General features: G+C 33.8%; 2 protein-coding genes across 7 annotated transcripts in view; one reads left to right on the plus strand and one right to left on the minus strand.

Annotated features, from left to right (window-relative positions):
• Nucleotides 1–21,911, plus strand: part of LOC148608403 (electron transfer flavoprotein beta subunit lysine methyltransferase-like) — a 37,197-nt gene extending 15,286 nt beyond the window's left edge. Inside the window, exons 2-5 of one of the 6 annotated variants that reach the window (XM_088545185.1) lie at nt 3,336–3,380; nt 18,149–18,424; nt 19,346–19,476; nt 21,551–21,911. In XM_088545185.1, coding sequence (XP_088401311.1) covers nt 3,358–3,380; nt 18,149–18,424; nt 19,346–19,476; nt 21,551–21,897 — 777 coding nt within the window. In that variant the 5' untranslated portion in view covers nt 3,336–3,357 and the 3' untranslated portion in view covers nt 21,898–21,911. Of the gene's footprint in view, nt 1–3,335; nt 3,381–11,222; nt 11,276–13,182; nt 13,323–16,129; nt 16,281–17,155; nt 17,249–18,148; nt 18,425–19,345; nt 19,477–21,550 lie in introns of those variants that run through there. The other 5 variants (XM_088545187.1, XM_088545189.1, XM_088545184.1 and 2 more) reach the window with 5 other exon arrangements.
• Nucleotides 302–17,175, minus strand: LOC148608405 (uncharacterized). Its single transcript, XM_088545182.1, has 10 exons — nt 17,044–17,175; nt 12,783–12,972; nt 11,933–12,496; nt 10,030–10,176; nt 8,929–9,040; nt 6,271–6,443; nt 5,272–5,334; nt 4,756–4,922; nt 4,031–4,229; nt 302–2,968 (listed from the first exon to the last, which is right to left on the minus strand). Exons 2-10 carry the CDS (start codon nt 12,945–12,947, stop codon nt 1,589–1,591), a joined length of 2,970 nt encoding a protein of 989 aa, XP_088401308.1. The 5' UTR covers nt 12,948–12,972; nt 17,044–17,175; the 3' UTR covers nt 302–1,588.
• Nucleotides 21,912–22,404: the final 493 nt, after the last annotated feature.

Raw genomic sequence — 22,404 nt, forward strand, 5'->3', positions numbered from 1 at the left:
ATCCTGTGTGGGTAAACTAAGGAACAGGCAGATTACCATGCAAACTAAATGATGGCTATATAACCCCACAACACGGGAGAAGGGTAAAATGATGGCTATATAACCCCACAACATGTGGGGAGAGGGGTAGAAATGATGGCTATTATAACCCCACAACACGTGGGGGGAAGGGTAGAAATGATGGCTATATAACCCCACAACTCGAGGGGAGAGGGGTAGAAAAAAGAAAAGTAAAAATACATGATCTAATCTGCTAGTTATGCATTACATGTATTACTGAAGATAAAAAAAACTTGACAAACTCATTTCTTCAAGCTTTATTTGTAATAAATTTTCATGTGAAACAAATCTAATCTTTTAAATTTAATGAATAAAAAAAAATGTACAAAATTGTTATATACTATCTGCAAAGATTTAAAACAGTAACAAAATTCAGTAAATGGTGGTCAAAACAAAATGCCCACATTTATCTCAAATGAGGTGGTCTGTTTTTCATGCAGGTGACGTATTCTTGAGAAAAGGGAAGGAAAGTAATGTTTGGGTACATGTGTTTGGAATTCTGGGGAAAAATTAACAAACAAAGGAGTCTGTATAAAAGATCCTACATTTGAATTATTAAAAGTTTGTCATTTGTCGTGTGATGGCATCACTTATAGACTTGATACAAGTTACTTTCTGATTTTTTTGGCATTTGAAGTTTCATACAAAGTTCTAAATAGCTGTTGAAGAGAAGTTTTGTTAGAGATAGGTTATCAGTATACCATGTAATAACTAACTTTTATTGTTGAAATTAATTCTTAGGAAATTGTAGAAAGTCTAAAACAATATTCATGCAATTTACTTTAAATGTAGTGACTGAATAGATTACCTAATAGATCTAATTTAATTTATATCAGTATTTCAATTAGACCTGTGTTTTTCTTCAGCCACTACATATAGGCTCTAATAAAACTCCATTCTACTTTTTAGATGACCTTTCTTATCAGCCAATCAGATTTCAGCTTTTCATGATTGTGAAATTATTCTTACAGGAAAGACCAAAAGATCCTGAAAAAGTCATTCAATTAGAAACTATAGGTTTGTTAGATCCTACATACAGTGAATAAATTACAAGGTTTACTTTAAAATTTAGATCTATATGGAAATTAACTGAGAATGCTTTTTTTTTTAAATCTACCACAGAATCACAACCGTAATTTTGAGTACAATACACTTGTTATTTAATGCCTGATAAACGTGTCTTACCTAAATTGATTACTAAACATGGGATTCATTTCGCTGGTTTTGAAATTACAAATAATTGGTGAAAACACTGGTAATTTATCAACTTTCTTAACTTTTCAATTATAATCATCACACACTTACTAGCTTAAACAAAAAAGTTGCTACAAGTTAACGCTTAAAATGATTAAAACATAAATTCTTGTTAAACAATTCATCAAAATAAATATCCAAGAACCAGTACCAAATCTTTAAAATGTAAATTTAAGTATTTAAAGATGGTTTATACAATTCATTGGGAAAATGATGGTGAATAACTTAGTTACTATATAACTACACTATTTAAGCTGATGCTTGTAATACTGTCTCAATTTTCAGTTCTCAGCTGTACATTCTCGTATGTGTCAGAGGAAACCTTTCTCGTGCAATCACTTGTTTTAACAAAGTCTTCAGAATTAATGTCACAATATAAGTCATTACTGAAAGCTGATGTTTCTGGCCCTTGAGAATCTGTGATGATAGTTGTTTCAGAATTATTGACTTCTTCCTCATCAGTGTCTTTGATTGATGATTTCTCCTCTACGACTGAATCGTCATTTTCAGAAAAATCATTGTCACTATTTCTATTAGTTTGATGTGTTTCAGTTTTAATAATTTCTTGTTCTTCAGATTCAGCTGTATTATTTCTAACCTGTTCACTGACATTGTCATTTTCCACACTTTCATTGCCATCAGTTGAGTCAGTTACTTTAAAACTCACCCCACTCAAATTAACATTTTCGTATATACTTGATGGTACATTGTCATCATTTGTTGTTCCTGGTATTGTTTCACTTTCAGAATTGCTATCCTTCTTTAGTAAGTCAGGAACATTACTATTTGTCTCATTATTCTCCACAGAGTCTGAAAATTGTTTGTTTTCATTCTCAGATTCCACTGAACTTAAAATTTCTTCTTCATTTGATGTTGAATTTTGTGGGCTGAAAGATTCCCTCCTTGTCTCCTCATGGCAACTATCTTGACTAGAATTTTGTGCTTTTAATTCATTAAAGGTGTTGGAGTTTGAATCTGGATGAGGGCCAGACTCTTTTTTTTCTACATTTTTCAAATCATTGTCAGAATGCTGTTTACAGTTTTCATATGATTTTCTCAATTGCCACTTTTCTTGTTGAATTTTTGATTTATCAGGTTCAGACTTCTGTCTTTGTTGGCATTCATTTTCATTAGAATCAAGTAGTTGAGTATCATCATTATCTTCAGTATTTTCCAATACTGGTATCTTAGATTCAAGTTCTTTTCCATTCAAATCAATATTATTCATGTGTTTTGAACTTGATGGATCCATATTTTGAAGCTGCTCCTTGTCATCAGTACTCAACACCTCTGATGGTGATGTAGGTTCATTTTTTGCCACGCCTGTACACTCAGCTCCTCTAGAACTGCGATCTTTGTCTATGTCTGTCTTAGTTTTGTTGGGTGATTTCATTCCACCTTCCTCATCATCAGATATTTTACCGTACTTCTCATCCAACTGTGCTTTTGACAAACCTCGTTCTTTGTCTTGTTGCCTTGCCTTCTTGAGGAAGTCTGCTTCACAGAATGCCCCCTTCCCCCTATGTGTAACAGGGGCCTGGTATTTAGGTGGTAACGGTCGAGCAAGTCCAACGTTAGGTGTTTTCCAAAGTTTGACCTTTTCTTCCATTTTATGCCTTTCTTTTTCTGCTTCTTGTAACTTTTCTGCAGCTTCCTATTTGGAAACAAATAAACAGTTATTGTTATCAATATTATATTCTGATTACAGGTCACTTAGACATCTAGTATTGTAAATGGGAAAATTTTTACAGTCTTTTCTATCCAATGTACTTTCACACAGTCTTAAATTCATAATCATGAGTAGCAAAAATAAAAGTGCCACAAAAATCTCAGGGTTTGCATTATTATGCTGCTAAAATTACACTGTAAACAGATTTATAACCATTCATAACTGACATACACCTGAATATAATTAAATATTTAGACTTCAATTGATGAGAAAAGATAAGGATTTACTAAAATGGCCATATATTTCCAGTTGACATTTAGCTTGAGTAATTATCTCCATTAACTTTTTTCAGATGAGAAGATTTAAAGTTCAGAATGCAGTGTAAAGCTTCAGAAAGGTAAGCCATCTTTCTTCGCCTGTACATTGTATAGTGGTAACTGCAATGGTATGAATACTGCAGTAATGACATTAATCACCCACACTACATGTAGCTTTAAGCCAGAATTATAAAAAAATAGAATTTGTGAGATTCAAATTTCTGTGCTTTTCATGTGATGGTCACATTATAAAGAAGTATTTGTGTTTAGGATTTTGATAGTTGAATGTACTTTATAAAATCACAAATGTTGATTCTCACAAGTAAATTCACAGAACAGATGATAGAATTGAGAGTTTAGGGTCTATTTTTATTAAAGATTGCAAATCTCAAGTTTCTCCTTACTGTTTTATACAATAACCTTATGTAAACAGTACATGCTAAGGTTATTGACATTGTCAGTTGCATGAAACTGTAGAAAAACAGCAAAATTTAACCATATTTAACATCGTTGGTCATATAAGTTATTACAGTTACACAATGGAGAGGTCATTACAATGAATTCCAAGAAGCACTCATTTTTCTGAATAATTATATGTGTCCATGTGTTTTATTATGTTATTTGTTGTGTATGAAAAAGAGTTGATTATTTAGGCCATAATAAGGGCAAAATGTCCTTTCTGTGCCAAATAAACCATAAAATGTATGTATGTATGCCTATATCAAATTACCTGTAGTTGTTTTGAGGCCTCCTCTCTTTCATTTTCCAGCGCTAACAACTTTGCTGTAGCATCAGCCAAACTTTTCTTCTTTTCTTCCCATTTCCCCTCTAATCCTTCTCTCTTCTCTCTTTCTTCTTTCAGTAATTCCTCCTGTTCCATCTTTAATCTCTCCAGTTCTTCTCGCTTTTCACTCTCTTCTTCCAGAAGTCTAAAATAAAAAAAAATTAATAGGTTGTCGACATTAGAAGGTAAATTAATATGAATCTCTTTGTTAAAAGTTTTTTTTAACCATTTCAATTTCTTAACCTAAAATTTTTATGGAAACTTCTTTATTGTTTGTTCCATAAATCAATTATTTCCATTAATTAATACTAAGACTAGGACTATTTATTGGATAATCAATAAAAATATTGATATCTTCTACATACAATGTCTAGGTATTTAATCCTTAAGAACAATACATGAAAAAAATATACATGAAAAAATACAGAGGATAAAATATCCAAACATGTTTATTCAGATACAAACATTAGGTATTAGAAAAAGAGGACTGAATAAAGTTACATAAATGTTTGGTTTCATGAATATTTCTCATCAATCTATTGAAAATAGAAGAGGTCTCATCTGGGTTTCACTGTAATTTGTATTCATATTTAGGTTTGTAAGTAAAGTCTCTCTAAACTGATAATATTTTTTACAAAATAAAAAGAAATGTTTTTCATCTTCAATCTTACTTTGCCTGTAGTTTTCTGACAGTCTCTTCATCCCTCTTGGCCTGTCTTTCCAGTTCAAGGAGTCTTTCTAACTCTGCATTGAGAGCCTCTAGTTCCATCAATCTTTTCCTTTCTAGTTCTCGCTGAGCTTCTTGTTCCTTAAGTTGTGCCTCCAGTTCAGCTCTGGCCTAGGTTAAGTCAGATTTTTTAACATAATTAATTACAAATTCAAACAATCCAAAAGTGTACTGGCATACAATCATTATTAACCTTTAAGTTAACATGTTGAAAATTTAGAATTTTGATATATACAAAGTTTTACAATTGTACTCTTCATAAAAAGATACCTATCCTTTAAAAAAGGCAGGAAGAAAATGAAGCTGCTTGAGCTACATTCAGAAATAATTAGCCATGATATTTATATTAAGCAATGTGTGTTTCATAGAACCATTACAGATAACCCAAGTATAATTTAAATATGTAGATGTTCCTCTCTAAACCTGCGACCAAATTCACCAATAAAGATAAAGCTAATACCTTTCTCTCATCCTCTAACTCTTTCAGTCTTTCTCTTAACATTTCTTCATTCATGTGCTCTTTCTAAAATAATAAAATATGAAGTTTAGACTGTATTATCTCCCTTTCTTGTTAAAATTGTCCCATGTGTAGACATTACTAAAGAAAAGTGTTTTCAGTAAATTTTAGCTGAATATATAAGTAATATTGCGGGCAGTATTTTTGTGTGTATAAAAATCATGCTTTGTGATGTTGAATAAACATTTTCTAATCATTTATTAAAAATGTTATATACATTTTTTACTAGGAAGAGTTTTTTTTAAGCTTTCTTAGTACTTCATGTCATTCATTATGCAGTATTTCTAAGTATAAAAGAATATTATTTGCCTTGATATCTATTTCTACAATTAAGAACTTCAAGCTTTTAAATACATTTAATAATATAACAAAAAAAATAGTTAATTAATTAACTCAAACTATGTAAGACACTGTTCATAATGATACTATATTAAAAATAATCTATGTTGTGAGGTGGCTCAAATTAGACATTAATAAGAATAATTAATTTATGAATGATAGTCATGTTCAAAAGGTGAAAAAGGGACTAGTTACAAAGGTAAAAAAGGAATTAATTACAAATAAAATATCAATAAAACGCAAGAAAAAAAATTGATAAATATTTTTTGATAAATAAGACAGAAGTTAATAATGAATGGATGTATTAAATTTCACAATGTTCTACCACTAGATCAGGGAAGGTGGTCATGGTCCCTTTTACTTTTAAAATGTTATATTTATTTGTTAAAACACTAAGAAATACTCTGAAAGTAATATGCTTCAAGAAATGATCAAGCAAATTTGTTATTTAGCATTGTATTATTAAACACAAAGAATATAATGCTTATCTATGCTCTTTTTTCCTCAAGAAAAAAAATTAGGCCTCTGATAAGGCCTCCCCTTTTGTATACTCTGGAACTGCCACTAAGATTTCAAATATTTCAGAAGGAAAAAAATATTTACCAATTTATGCTCTTCCTCTATTCTCTTGAAATTCTCTTCTTCCTCTCTTCTCTTTCTTCTTTCTTCCTCTTTTTCATGTCGTAGCTCATTTCGTCTTAGTCTCCGTGCTTTAGCAAGTTCTTTATGATGGTGATAATTAGGGTTCTCACAATTGTCTAAAGCAACTTGTATGGCTACAGATATATTAAGTAATTAATCATAGAATAAAATCTCATATGTTAAAGGAACTGTTCAAATAATTTTAAAAAATACATCTCTTCCTAATAAATTCAATGTTAAAAGTTAAAATCAGCTCTTCCTCCAAAAAAAAACTTTATGAAATCGAATACAACTTCTTATAAAATGTTTTAGTTTATAACAAATTTATTTGCTCAACTAGAACATATGGGATAGTACACAAGTTAGTTAAACTTCTCCCATGAATTGCATTTTTTTTAAATACTTGACAGAGCATACTACAAGGTTATACAGTAAAGTATATAAAAAAACCCAAGTAATAGCTATTGGATAAATAAAATAACAAGTGTAGGGTTTGAACCCTTTTCCTTTTTGATTAATGTGGGCTTGCATTCATCTCATTTCTCACTCAATACAACAGAATACCAAACTATGACATAACTTAAAGAATAAAGTTCATCAGACTCAATTTTTTTGCTCATAAACACAAATGTTGGCAGTGTAACGCAAGAGTGAAGTTGACACTCAGAATAAACATGCATGTAGCACAAGTGAAATCATCTGCAATATCAACACTAGAGATCATATTTATACTGTTCATACATTCTAAATTTTTCATGAAAAGAAAATCCATAATAAAAAAATTTTGTACCCCATAAAAATCATATGGTTGCTTCCACAGTACTTTTTTTGTCCATTTAAATATTCCATGCAATGTACAATTTATTTACATTTAAATCTTACTTCAGCGGCACCATTTTAATACAAAAAAGGAGATAAAATGGCAAACTACTCATGAACTTCAGATTAAAATTTATCAAATACCCAAGTGTTATTCAACTGATTATGATTTGGTTACATGTTTTAGCTCTTATTTCCTTGTTCAATATTTTGCAATCTTTTAAGATACATTAACAAAAGTACAACAGAAAGGTTATCACCCTGTATTATAATAGGCAAAAAAATGTCTTTTACCTGCTACCCTGCCTACCTTAGTTTTTTGTGCTGACCCTAAACATTTTTAAGCACTGGTAAAATCTAGATTGTTTCCCCATTAACTAAATGTAAAATGTTTTTGAAAAATAAAATAATTTCCCTACCAACTAACCCTATTTTTTTCTTACTGGTAGCATTTTTTTTGTCTTACAATGAAACCTGTCTAAAAGAACCCTATTTGGACTTTAATTTTGTTCAGTTTAGACAGGTGTTCATTGAAGACAGGTGTTCCGTTGAGACAGGTGTTCTGTTTAGACAGGTGTTCAGTTAAGACATGTGTTCAGTTGAGACAGGTGTTCTGTTGAGACAGATGTTCAGTTAAAACAGGTCTTCTGTTTAGACAGGTGTTCAGTTGAGACAGGTGTTCTGTTGAGACAGGTGTTCAGTTAAAACAGGTCTTCTGTTTAGACATGTGTTCTGTTGAGACAGGTGTTCAGATAAGACAGGTGTTCTGTTGAGACAGGTGTTCAGTTAAGACAGGTGTTCTGTTGAGACAAGTTCAGTTAAGACAGGTCTTCTGTTTAGACAGGTGTTCAGTTGAGACATGTGTTCTGTTTAGACAGGTGTTCAGATAAGACAGGTGTTCTGTTGAGACAGGTGTTCTGTTGTGACAAGTGTTCAGTTAAGACATGTGTTCTGTTGAGACAGGTGTTCAGAAAAGACAGGTGTTCTGTTGAGACATGTGTTCTGTTGAGACAGGTGTTCTGTTGGGTCAGGTGTTCAGATAAGACAGGTGTTCTGTTGAGACAGGTGTTCAGTTAAGACAAGTGTTCTGTTGAGACAAGTGTTCAGTTAAGACAGGTGTCCTGTTGAGACAGGTTTTCAGTTTAGACAGGTGTTCTGTTACGACAGGTGTTCTATTTAGAGAGGTGTTCAGTTTATCAGGGTTCAAAATGCATTAAAATTGATGTAAAGTGGAAATTTGTCTGGTGTTGACAGGTATTGTTTAGGGTTTGCTTTAGACATGTTTCAGTGTATTAGTACTCAGTTTAGTTTTATCATTTTGTATACATTATGACTTGTAGTATATACCTGTACATGGTTTTGAATTAGGTTTGAGGTGATGAGGTGTTTCCTTGAATATTTTTGGGATGACTTTTTGTGCTATGCAATATTTGTATATAATTAGACCCCATGCAACAAAGTAATGGATGATGTAATTTTTTGACTGGTCTGTTTGTGTGTCTGTCATCACTATATTGTTGCCTCAATACAGCCAACATATTTTTTGGTTCTGATTTCCTTTAAACTAAGAAATGCTTGTAATTGTAATAGCTTAAATGGGATGGATTTCCACAAAAATACATTAAAGGCAATAACTTTTTACAAAGTGGACTTGGACAATAGATTTATGCTTTTTGTCTCTTATAGAAACCCATTCATTTTGTGAATCACTTTCAGACTTTGAGTGTTCAGTAACAGTTAATGTTGGATAGGCAGGCATGCTTTCATAGTCATAGTATGATTTAGAGACAATATGATTACCTGATATCCATTCATTTCTTGTATTCATGTCAATGGCACTCATCTCATATGGTTTCTGTGGCGTGTTTAGTACAAATAAATTCCTCTTTCCACCACCTTTGTCTGGCAATTGCTGTTAAAATAAGTTGAAAAACTTACATTTAAGTAAAATAAGCATCAATTAGTATAATGTTTATGCAAAAAAAAATATTCATGCAGATTTCTAAAGTTTTGACCGATGCTTTGCCAGTTTCCTTTTACATCTATTTTAAAAAGAAAATACAAGTTTTTTTCATTTTTATTTAACCTATCTATACCCATCTCCACACAGAGACAAAATCTGTGAGTTAAGATAAGATGTATCATGTCAAAGTACCAGTTGTCTTGACTATTGGCATACATATTACTTCAAGCCACAATGAAGTTCATCATTAATCTTTGCCACTTAGACTGGTTTGAAATCTGATCATCTGTCTTCAAGAAGTTGTGCTAGATTATGTGTTATAAGTTTGTTAATTAGGGGTGGATTTAAGATAACTTTGCCGGTATGTGCTTTTCCTAAAATTTGATTTTTGGGGATGTGTAATCTTGTTTTTATATGAGAACATTTACAAATTATATAATAAACAAATTTAACCTATTTACACCACAAAATATCTAAACCTGGAAACCAGGATTTGACCCTACCAATGCAAGGTCAACAGTTTTCTCCCTTTCTTTTGTTTTACCCACCCTTTTTACTGATGCATAGTAGACAAAAATAACTTTTCCCTCATGTAAACCTCATGTAAACCAAGACTTCTTAAATTTTTACAAAACATCTACTTTTTATATTATATGCAAATGGAGGTAACTTTAATACAATTCATATTATTCACTTAGCAGAGTTTTTTGTGCCTGGCGACGTGTCGCAAGGGGGCATGGAAATGCAGGGTATCCGTCCGTGTGTCCGTCCATTCATCCAGGTTTTCCCCATTTTTTTTGTAATGCTCCTACCAAAGTATTTTATACATTTCTAGTGTAAAATGGTTAATGATTTCATGTTGTACCAAGAATCTTCTAATCAAGACTCAGTTTTGATTTAAGTAAAGGGAGATAACTTATAACTTTACAATACATTACCTCTACAGAGTGTGTTTTATCAAATACAATAGTCCCTTTAAGGTGTTTCTGATGTGAGGAGACATAATACTTCATTTCTGTAGGGTTTAATACCATGTATCTCTCCTTCCAACTCTTCACCTGGTGACCACGTTTTAACATACTTCCCTGTGATAATATAAATATAGAGTTTAAAGGTCACTGGAAATATTCACTTCGCTTTTGCTATTTGGATGGAATTCTTACTTCAAAATAATATTTAATAAAATTCCTCTAGGTGTGTTAATGATAGTTCAAGTATTGAATGAAATTTCCTGAAGTATGGGACAGCCTTTGTGTTACTGTTATAAATGCAATACATCTGTAATGATAAACATTCTGAAACAGGACAAAAGCATAAATGTCAATTTACATATAGATTAATCAGTTGAAAAATATGTAGAAAACAGTACATTTGTAAAGTAAAACAGAACAAATGTAATGTAAAATAGGGGGAATACGGGACATATGTAAAGTAAGACATGTATAATATAGTACATAAGAAATGTAAAACAAGTAGAAAACCAATCATATGTGGCAGTGGTGGATCCAGAGGGAGAGGGCATGTTTTGCCTCCACCATTGGGAAATTGTTTTTTTGGCATGAAATCTTGAATTCTTTTAAATTCTACCAAAATTGTTTTGCCTGGCTACACTTGGTATTTATGCCCCCTAAGAAGAAATCCTGAGTCTGCCCCTGTGTGGTGTATAGTAGATAGAATACAGTACATATATAATGTAAAACATGTAGAATACAGTACATATGTAATGTAAAACATGAAGAATACAGTACATAGAACATGAAGAATACAGTACACATGTATGGTAGAATTCAGTACACATGTAATGTAGAACACATAGAACACAGTACATATGTAATGTAGAACACATAGAATACAGTACATATGTAATGTAAAACATGTAGAATGCAGTACACAGAACACAAAGAATACAGTACACATGCAGTGTAGAACACGGTACATATGTAATGTGGAACACAGTATATATGTAATGTACAACACATAGAATACAGTACATATGTAATGTATAACATGTATAATACAGTACATATGTAGTGTTAAATAGATGGAATACAGTCATACACAATTTACATTATGTAGAATCACATCAGCACATGAAGAAGGTTATCAAAGTTTGAACTCAGTTCACACTGTAAATGATTAGCTCTGTAAAATCTATAGATTCCTGTATCACCATAACATATAATGGTAAAACATTTCCTTATTAGACTTGTATGTTGTTTTGTTAAATTTTTGAACTGAGAATGTGATAACAATCTTTTTTTCTATTTTTATTTTATGCAACAAACTATACTTAGTTTTGAATCAAACATTGGTGATAACATTATGTCAATGTTAAAGATAATATTCAGTACATTACTATTGACTAGCTGCCATCTCCTAAATAAGACCAAAGTGAAATACTAGTCCTTATCAGTATCAGGTAGCCTGGTGAAATATACCAGTCTGAATGTGTAATGACAGAATTTGTATCATCAAAACCAATTTGTTTATAAAAAGTAGATATAGTTACATTGAAATGTTCTATGATGGAACAATTTAAAGACATGTATAATTTTGTTGAAACAGATAGTTTTATTAACAATTTTCAGGTTCTCCTGATAGTAAAGATCTCTTTAAGTAACAATATTTTGTAAGGTCATTGAGTTTTGACTTTCAAGTTTTTAGGTTTTAAAATTTTGCCTGATTTTAAAAAAAAAACTAACTCTTTAAACAAATTTGGGTTTAATCCAGTATAAAATGTTGTTTGCTTTCATCATATTCAAAATATATCTAAATCAAGCACTCATTTAAATTTGCTTGGTCTATCAGCAACTTATTCTTGAACTATATAGCTAAAATTACCTTTTTTAGAATATCATAAACCAGCTGTTCAAATACCATTTCCACTGAAGACTTAAGTACTGCCTCTCTGATATTTTTGAAAATATGAACAAAGAAGACTGCAATATATCTTTGATATGACAAAGGCTCATCCCCTAAACCTTTCTCTGTCTCAGATAAAATCTGTTGTTTCTTTCCAGTTTGTGTAAGAATAGCATCAAATATTATGGTAGCCTCTTCAGGGTCTATTTTTAGTGGAAATATGGGCGTGTTTGAATCATCTTCCTCACAGAATAAATTAAAGAGCATCCACATTTTGAATGCAATATTTTCAGGTATATCATCAGGTAAAGTCTTGCCTTTATCATGGTTGTAAAACAGAACCCAGCAAACGTTGTGTACATGCTGGTAATCAATATTGGACAAGTCCATAGTTTCGTCCGAGGCCTTTGACAGAGGTTCGAACATAAGTGTCTCTAATATATGAAAATATGATACAAAATCTAACTCTGTCTGGTCAGTTTGGTTATGCAGATCTTCAGATCTTTCTATACCCAAAGCATTTCCAAGACTCGATGTCAGTACCTACAATGCAACATCACTAGTTTATAAGTTCTCTTCAGTTCTTGTAGAAAGGTTTTAAGTTTTCAGGCAGTAAAACGGGGTTCATGTATACATGATGTACCAGTTAATAGCCATTTGAACATATTATTTCAATTTTCTCTTGAACTATAGATTTATTTGTGTTAGTTTGTTAAGTTTTGTCATCCGTGTATTTCTGTTTTCATTGTGACCTTCAATTGTTATCTTGGTTCCCTTAATTACTCTTTCAGTTTGTTAGTTACAACAACCAATATGATATATAATTTACCTTAAGTGTATGGATCTGGACTTTTTCATTCTGAGGACCCAATAGTGTTTGGAAGGCAAACCAGATGCTCTTTCTAGCCTCAGTTCTAAGATGCTCGATCGAGTTCGACCAACGTCCACGTGACGTTTTTGGTGCTTTTGTGGTGTGTCTGATGGAGCTTGGCATTCTCCCTCTCCGTAAGCTTGATTTTCTGTTGGTGAAAACATAGTCTATTGTTATAAGTGATGGAGGTCTGCCCGCCATGTTCAAACATGACAAGACGGAAATAGACGTCAAAAATTAGTTCAGCTACTAATCTCCGGAGAGATTAAATACTATAAGTGAAAACAATAAGTCAACATTTAAATCATCTATAAGATACACAAGAAAGCATGTCATACGTAAGCGGATATTATATAGCTATCTGTGTTCAGTGCTCAAGTTACAGGGTACAGGACAACTTAACGTAGTGTATGGAATACATCACCAACTTGACGGGTCTCACTTCATGGGTTCCATGAAGTCAGAAAATAGCTTTACATCCAACCTCTAAATTCTGTGGTAGGGTTTCGTTAGTTGTATGAATATATTTCTCTTATATGTTTTATCTCTATTTCAAAATTGTCCTGAAAATTCCTTGTCCGTATAAATGTTTAACTTATGCTTCTAATATTAAGTAGAGGATCTTGATAAAATTCATGCCACAAAAGGATCTCTTGATAAAATTCATGCCACAAAAGGATCTTGAACAAAATTCATGCCATAAAAGGATCTCTTGAAAAAAATTCATGCCACAAAAGGATCTCTTGATAAAATTCATGCCACAAAAGGAAATTTTTCAGTTTATAAACGAAGTGAGAATTATAGATGCAATAGTAGTCAATTTCACCTATAACTGGCAATGTTTTTCAGTACAATACTTCAAACAAGCTTTTGTATATTCAAATACAATTATATAGTGTCTTAGCTTTCTAACGAGTCCAAGTAATAAATATTTGAACTTTTCTTAGTCCAAATTGGTGGAAAATTGCGATGATACCTAAATTTGTTTAGTTTGTTCATACATGCTATTCCAGGAAGGCTAAGACGCTCAAATAATTAAGTCACAAAAATCTTGGTTTTTTTTACCCAGTGGGGTACAAATATAGACTTATACTGAAAAAAGAGTCTGAGAATATTCTTTGGCGACAAAGTGATTCCGTAATGGGAGGTATAAAGGTACCAAAATCACCATGAAGTTGGTGAGTGGAATGCACGGTGGACCCTCCCAGCCCATGGACTATTTTATTAGGAGACACACCTCTTCAATATTCACAACTTTTGTTTGATTGTTATCAGAAATGCAGTTAGGATTTTATCCATTCATATTTATAAATATTATTTTTATTTGTGTAAATTGAAGTGGCTTAAAAATAAAGCCAAATTGTGTCAGCAGTTTTCATACTATCGCTCGTCAAGTCGGGCTTTCTTGCTATCGGCCATTCACGCATTTAGATATGATGGTGACTATAGAAATACTGTGAGCAAACTCACTGAGTTAATCGATCATTTACATCAGGGCTTAAATTGGATAATATCTTCTTTCTGCGACCTAACATAAACATTTTCCTTTCAATTAAAATTTCATCAAAATCTATTAAAACGGAGTTTCGGACGGACGGACAGGATGTTTCCTATTTACACTCAAACTTAGTTTGTGGGTATCGGACGAACGGACAGGTTGTTTCCTATTTACACTTAGATTTGGTTTGTGGGTGTAATTAGAGACGCGCTCTTTAACACAATGCTGAGGATCTTATAATATTGACCATTTTCAATTATGGTGTATATTATGACCCTGTTTCGTTTTAAAAGATTTGAATGTGCAGAGGTAGTTGTGGTAATCAGATTAACTTTCGTTATTTTCTTTATGAAGAAATTGTCCACCAACCCTTACAAATTATGGAATCTACTCCACCGACCCTAATTGCAGTTGTATACATACATATTATATAATCGGTTAAATTCAAGGTGTTTCCCAATAATCAGGTGTGCTTTTCTTGAATTATTGGTTATATGTGGTAGTTGTTTAGTGAGGCCATGACTACGTTCTAAAACTCATAAAAAGGGACACTTGAAAGTTACGACATCTCTTTATGGATAACAAGTTTATATGACGTAATATATGGTAGAGAATGTCGTAAGGTAACCACAATTTATGGAGGTTTGACGCTGTTCGGCTGTAAATTAAACTTTCAGTTTTGTTGTTTTATCAAAATACAGGTAGCTGACTAAGTTGACTCTATGATTTGTCATACTGATTTGTAGAGTCTGTGAAACCGTCCTCGGTGCTATTCTGAGATTAAGCCCGCACCACACGGGAAGCTTCCATGGTAAACTTTTTGTTTTGATCCACAGATCCATACAATCTTTTCCTATCGATTTTATTTTCTTAGCGATTAACCTTGCATCTTCTAAAAGAGTATTCAAGGGAACCAAGATTCTAGCGGAAATCGAAAGAATGTAATCCAGGGATTATGCCAATACAGAGCTAGCTGAAAGGTTATCTGGTTTCGATGTACAAAAGGAAGCTCTGTATATCAGGGACGGATCCAGATACTTTGAATAAGAGGGGTGCAAGCCGGGGTTCCTCAGAAAAAGGGGGCGCTAGGATATTTTTTACCAAATTGTGTGGATTTACACATGAAAATGACAAATGTTCCAATAAAAAAGGATGGGTGCAAACCTTTTGCACCATCTGGATCCGCCACTGTATAATGGAGAGTGTGATATGAATTTTGTACACATGCTCAAGGCGTTGTACCCTCAGAGGCGGGTCCAAATAAGGGGTTCTATGCTAATAATGGTCAATGTTTATCCCTAAAAATGCACGAGTTAATAAACAACAAAGGGAAGAAAAGAATGAGGTTCCAATCCCCTGAACCCTACATTGGTTCCACCATAATGCTTTGACCCATATATATATGTAGATAGAGTAATCCTTTGATAATAGTTAAATAATCGACCGGGCTAAACAATGGCGAAGTCGATGTTTTGTGTCTACTTGTATTCATGACACCTGACATTTTCAGGATGCCTTTCGGTAAGGCTACATACGTGTATGCAAATATAACATGGGATCAGTGTTTGAACCTCAAATTCAAATAATTCACGATCCTCTCGCAATCATGAAAAGCGTCCTGGTAGTGTCTTTCCTATTGCGTAGAGCTGCACCTCTCATTTCAGATATTGTTATTGGACGGTTAAAGACAAATGTAAGACATGGCTGTGACATCGCTAATATTACGCATTTATATACTTCCAAACTCAATCGGAAACAGTCTGATCACTATCATAAATATGAATTTCCGATCCGGAATCAGCCAATCTTGTTAAACGAAGTGTTTGTTCCGCAACGGTATCTGAGGAAGGGTTTTACAAAAATAGAATCCTTTACATTAGAAATTTTGAATTCAAGACCTTTTGGGAAAATGCAGAGTCCCAGTACAACATGCTGCTGTGGCGGATCCAGACATTTGGGTAAGGTGGGGGGGGGATTCTTGACAGGCTCACCGATGAGGATCACAGTATTAGCTAGGGAGGTGGGGGTGGGCATGCTCCCAAAGAAAAGTTTGACTGTGCTGTGAAATTCTTTTGAGGAATCACGCGAGGTCAACCAAAACGATGATATTAAAAAAAAACCATAAGAGTTTGTCTTGATTGTTTTCATGAGCTGGGAAACAAAACTAACATTAATCAATAGAAATAACTAACATTAATCAATAGAAATAACTAACATTATCAATAGAAATAACTAACATTATCAATAGAAATAACTGACATTGTCAATAGAAATAACTGACATTATCAATAGAAATAACTAACATTATCAATAGAAATAACTAACATTATCAATAACTATGTAAGATTGTCTATCATCCATTTAGTTTGAATTTAGCTACCATAATGATTAATTAATTCCTTAATTCGTATCTCCTTCCATATACTCTTTCGTCGTCTGGGACGTTAAAAATAGGAAAGGGCCTTCACAGAATTCTTTTAGCTTAGTGTTTCATATTAGTGGTATTTTTTTTCTATTATATTTTTCCCCCGACTTTGACTAGCAGTGAGTGTATATGTTTTCTTAATTTCGTAGGAATACATGCAGGTATATACTTGTAGGAATGAACTGACGACCGGCCGTGTACCTGACTACTATGATTAATACCGCTTCTTCATACTGCTTAAGAAGTGAATGCACATTCATTCAAAACTTACAAAATAATAAAATATAAAACCTTACCTCAAGTGAACTTATTTCATTAAGACTATAACATTACAGTTCGTTTCCTAATCTTAAAAGTGTTGACAATAAGTAATTTCCTTATGTTCTCATGACGGGGTTTTCCGTCAACTTCCTGGTTGTGTATTGTATTGACAAAGGATGTGTATTCACCTGGTGATGTCTTTTTCATATTTGTACAAACAGTATACGTTTATATTTAATGGTCCGTTAGTGAACATGTTTAGTTTATTATTACTTGTGGAAGAAGTTGTAAAACTGCGGAAACCTGCCTGGGGTTATTTACATTATATCGCCAAGTTCTTCAATAAATTACACAATGTTTAATTGCAAATTTTTCATAAATTTGTACAAGTCTTTTTAAACTAATGATTCTCCACAATATAATTTGTAATTGCCATAGTTTCACAGTTAAGCTACAATTGATGGTAATGTAGCCGAAACATATATTTTGCATAAAAAAACATTGTCTGTTATTTCATAGGCCGAAGGTCATATCCATTTTTTTTTAAAATGTCTTGTACACTTCATATCTGATAAAGTTTACTCACAAACAATTCATTTCACGTTTTACCTACACAGTAGGCACTGCCCCACCAGTTCTGCTAGAAACTACCCGTCAACATTTTCGAGGTTTCTTTTAGTACGTGATTCCCTGAGTTGTTATTAGTATTTGGTTTTGGTCATAATCTTAGTTGAGAACAATGATCATATACTAGTATTTAAGTCTAAGAGAACGTAAAGATAAAGATGTCAACATACGTTCAAGAGAGCTGAAACAACTTCCTATAGAGATCAAGACAGCACAGAAATAACACGCGCTGGTATCACAAGACAGTAACATTACAACTGTAACACGAATCCTTACAGACCTCACCAACACTAATACTTACAAACCGATTGCATCTGTAGGGAAACAAAACTACTCTTTGTAGGGTTCTCCTTTTGTTTAGGCGTTTTTTATGCGTCTTTTTAAATAAGACTATGCAGGTTTAAGACCCGATCACGCGGGTAGGAGCGTGTTACTACTTTATGTAAATAATTACGCCCCGTTTTGCTACTATATCATGTATTACATGTATATTTTCATATCTGTATTTTACAGAATTATGACCCTACATCTTCCAGGAGTGTTTTTCAAGAGACTGTATCTTAGACCTCGTTACTTCAAGCTCTGTCGTCATGGGACGTGTCGAAACTCACATGCACTGAGTGACTTAATATTGAGTAAAACGGAGCTTACCGGAGAACATCTTACTCCAGAAATATATCTCCACCTCATCTCACCTAGGTGTAAGCTATGGTACAGCAAAGGAAATGATCTACCATTTCAAGATCCGTTCTGGGCGTTTTACTGGCCCGGGGGACAAGTTTTGTCAAGGTAGGAAACATGGAAGGTGCTTCTTTTCGAATTACAGTACATGTCAGGGCGGATCCAGGAGGCAAGGGATGGCGAACATAGAATTAAAGTCCGAGCAAAGCGTGTTTTTTATTCGGAGTAGAATTGATGAAAAATCGAGGTTCCATGCCAGAAATTATTTCCCCCATTTTTACGATGTACGCCCATTACCCTTTTACTTGGACCCTCCTGCGAAATTGTAGATTTGCAACAATCACTAGTGGTGATTTTACAGTAATGACTCGTGCCAACGAAGACAATACACAACTTGTGATATTTTATGGTACCAATGATAATTCATGTTATAATAGTCCTTTATGCTATTTAAGACACAGATCATGGTAAAGTGATTCATGCTGTAGAAAAATCCATGGAACAAACAATGCTTTTTCGGTCTGCATATGCTATATTTTTATGTAACAATAGTCCTTTCTGTAGTTAGATCTGCACTTTTGAGAAAACTGCACTTCAATCTCCCACTAAAACCAACCAAATCAAACAAAATAAAGAGCGATAACTCTTTCAAAGTGCTAATTTCATGTACAATCTATATAAATTTTATCTCAAAAGTGCAACACCCAAAAGGAAAACTAGGACTGGTTATGTGGTCTATAGCTGTTTCTGGACAAGATATAAAAGTGAATTTGGTGGGTTTTTGACATGCATGAATCACCTCTTGTCTGATTTGGTTTTTGACATGCATGAATCACCTCCTGTCTGATTTAGTGTTTGACATGCATGAATCACCTCCTGTCTGATTTTTATAAAGACTGCTACTTAAATAGTAAAGCGATATCATCTTTTGAAAAATTCAATTGTATCAATGAGTCGAACAAGATTCTGAAAATGTTTTAGTTACCGACAATAACTAACCTGAGTTATATGTTGGCTTTATCTTTTTAGGTACATTTTAGACAACAAGAATTTGTTTAGTAACAAGAACGTGATAGATATAGGGAGTGGGTGTGGTGCTTCAGCAATAGCCTGTAAATTGGCAGGTGCCCATTCTGTAGTGGCAAATGATGTAGATCATGGTAAAGTAATTTATATAACGTATGCTTAGGACCGACCAACATGTGTAACATACGAAAAAATTCACTACGGAAATGAAAAAATTAACTTACTTAAAATATGTGAAGATCTATTATTATATTGTGACAAGTTTATTTTTTCTGTGTTATTTTGGATAATATTTATTTTTCGTGCGTTTTCACATGTACAAAAACCCTATTTATACAGGTCATACACATATGGAAACGTGTAGTTAGATTTCATGTGGTAAGGTATTTGTATAGGCTGGCTGTCCGGTGCATGTTCCTGTAGTAAGGTATTATTTGTATAGCTGGCTGTCCGGTGCATGTTCCTGTGGTAAGGTATTATTTGTATAGCTGGCTGTCCGTTTGTTTGTTTGTTTGTTGGGGTTTAACGTCCGAGCAGCAATATTTCAGCTATATTCAGACAATGAACATGAAATGGATGATAAAATGAACATGAAATGAAAAAAAAGGATGGGTCACAAGGATAATAGGGTCGACAAATTTTGATTGCCACTGGAAAAAGGGGGATGGGTAAGGTCGGGCAATTTAGCCTCCTGTGGCGGAGCGCAAAGGTTCCTACTCCTATCGAATACCACAGCAGGGTTCTTTAACGTGCGAGGAACGTGGCATCTTTCCCAACACGGCGCACCACTATGGTTTGCGGTCAGGTTTTCCGTATTATAGCCTGACAACCCCAGCATGTAACACGCCAGGGGTACCCCATTCCACCACCTGGGGCACACATCCCAGTTGCTCTGTGGGCAGAGCGCCTAGCCCCCGGCTAGGTTTCTGAGCACTATTTAGTCGCCTTTTACGACAAGCTTAGCGCTGCTGCAGGCCTATTCTTTTAACACCCGGACCTGCACGGGACGCTGGCTGTCCGGTGCATGTTCCTGTGGTAAGGTATTATTTGTATAGCTGGCTGTCCGGTGCATGTTCCTGTGGTAAGATATTATTTGTATAGCTGGCTGTCCGGTGCATGTTCCTGTGGTAAGGTATTATTTGTATAGCTGGCTGTCCGGTGCATGTTCCTGTGGTAAGATATTATTTGTATAGCTGGCTGTCCGGTGCATGTTCCTGTGGTAAGGTATTATTTGTATAGCTGGCTGTCTAGTGCATGTGCATGTAGTTAGTTTTCCCGTGGTAAGGTATTATTTTTATAGGCTGGCTGTCTGATTCAAGTATACTAGGTAAATCGAGAATGTAAGAATTAACTGATTTCACGAAGCATTGTTTATTTTATGTTGCATATAACGGGAATGGAAATGGTGAAATGTCAAAGAGACAACCCCAACTGGATGAAAAATGTCAACTCAAGGGGATCCATGGATCTTCAAAACCTCACACCTAGGACAGGGAACAGCTGTCCCCAAACAACATTATACATAGTTTCCCTTTACACTCCTGCAAATTAGAAGTAAATTGAATGAGAAAACGAAACAATACATACAGAGTTCAAAAAATCCTGACTTGGGACAGGCGCAAAAAAGGTACTTTGGCGTGATCACAATCATCCCCTTTTAAATTTGGCCTTTTTGGAAAATATTATTCAATTTAACACACCTAAAAATCACTTCAAAAAGGTCTGAGTCCCTTGTTAAAACAGAAATTAAGAATGTAAATGTTAGAGATTAACATTCGATCTTCTTACATGTATGTATGGCCATGAAATGTTAAAAATCTCAACTTGTTAGCGTTAAGAAGATTTCACTACTCCTGCAACGTAAGAGGTTGGAAATCTGTTCCTCCATACCCCAACCAAGTCAGAAAATAGCTTGCCAGACAACCTCTAGCTTTCCTGGAGTAAAGATTTCACCTGCATCATCAACGGTGAAAACAGGTCTAGTAGATGCTGTACCCCGTCCGTCACACTTAGGGGTACCTAGCAAGTGTAACATGCAAACTTTGCATGGTGTTAAAACATGAAAATGTGCACCTCCTGTTCTGGAAAAAATTCATTAATATATTGAACGTTAAATAGCTTATTAAAGATAAAGGTTAGACTGTTAGTTTTTTTACATGTTTGTTTTCCATAGTCCATTTGTTTTCAACATATTATCGTATGTTTTAGTTGCATTAGAAGCAGTGAGATTGAATGGCTTAGCTAATCAAACGGAACTTCAACTATCTTCAGAAAACTTGATTGGCTCAGTGGACAATAGTTGGGACATTGTGTTGCTAGGTGACATGTTTTATGACATGCAATTTGTGAATATCATCAGTGACTGGCTACCAAAATTGTGGGAGAACATGGTAACAGTTTACATAGGAGATCCAGGGAGACTCCCATTAGAGGAACATCCTCTGAAATCTGAACTGAAACTTGTGTTCAAATACAAACTCCCAGAACAATGTTTAAAAGAAAATAATGGAATGGACACAGGATATGTATGGAAATATGCTGGTTCTAAACATTAAAATTCATAATTGAGTACTATGACCTAGTTACTAAGATCTCAACTTTTGATGTATCAATGTCCCCTTTTTACACATACATGTTTACTACTGGTCAACAGAATACAAGGCAATCTATGACAGAATTTTTGGTGTTGAACCTTGTGTTAATACAAGAAGTAAGAGTAACACAGTCAAACCGGCTATCCTCAGTTGAAATACATGAATAATGCTGTCCACCTGTCATACACATGCTTTGAAGGATTGTAATAATTTTTGAGATAATTCTTTCTTTTTATGCTATGAAAAAGTTCTCTTTCCTTTTATTATTATTCACAAACAGCATATTCAATGCATTTTCTATGTATTCAAGAAGAACCAAGATAGTTCTAAATTGTCCCAGAGTTTAGATTTTGGAATGTGGAAGAGTCAAAACAAAAACCTAACTCAAGATTTTGGTACCGCCTGGCCAACTGTTGGGTAACGAAGACAAAATACAAACTGAAGCAGAACATAATAAAGTTCAGCTAA

Source organism: Perna viridis, chromosome 9, assembly GCF_037379345.1.
Source record: "Perna viridis isolate PV_CMFRI_1.1 ecotype Kerala chromosome 9, ASM3737934v1, whole genome shotgun sequence".
NCBI classification, from domain to species: Eukaryota; Metazoa; Mollusca; class Bivalvia; order Mytilida; family Mytilidae; genus Perna; species Perna viridis.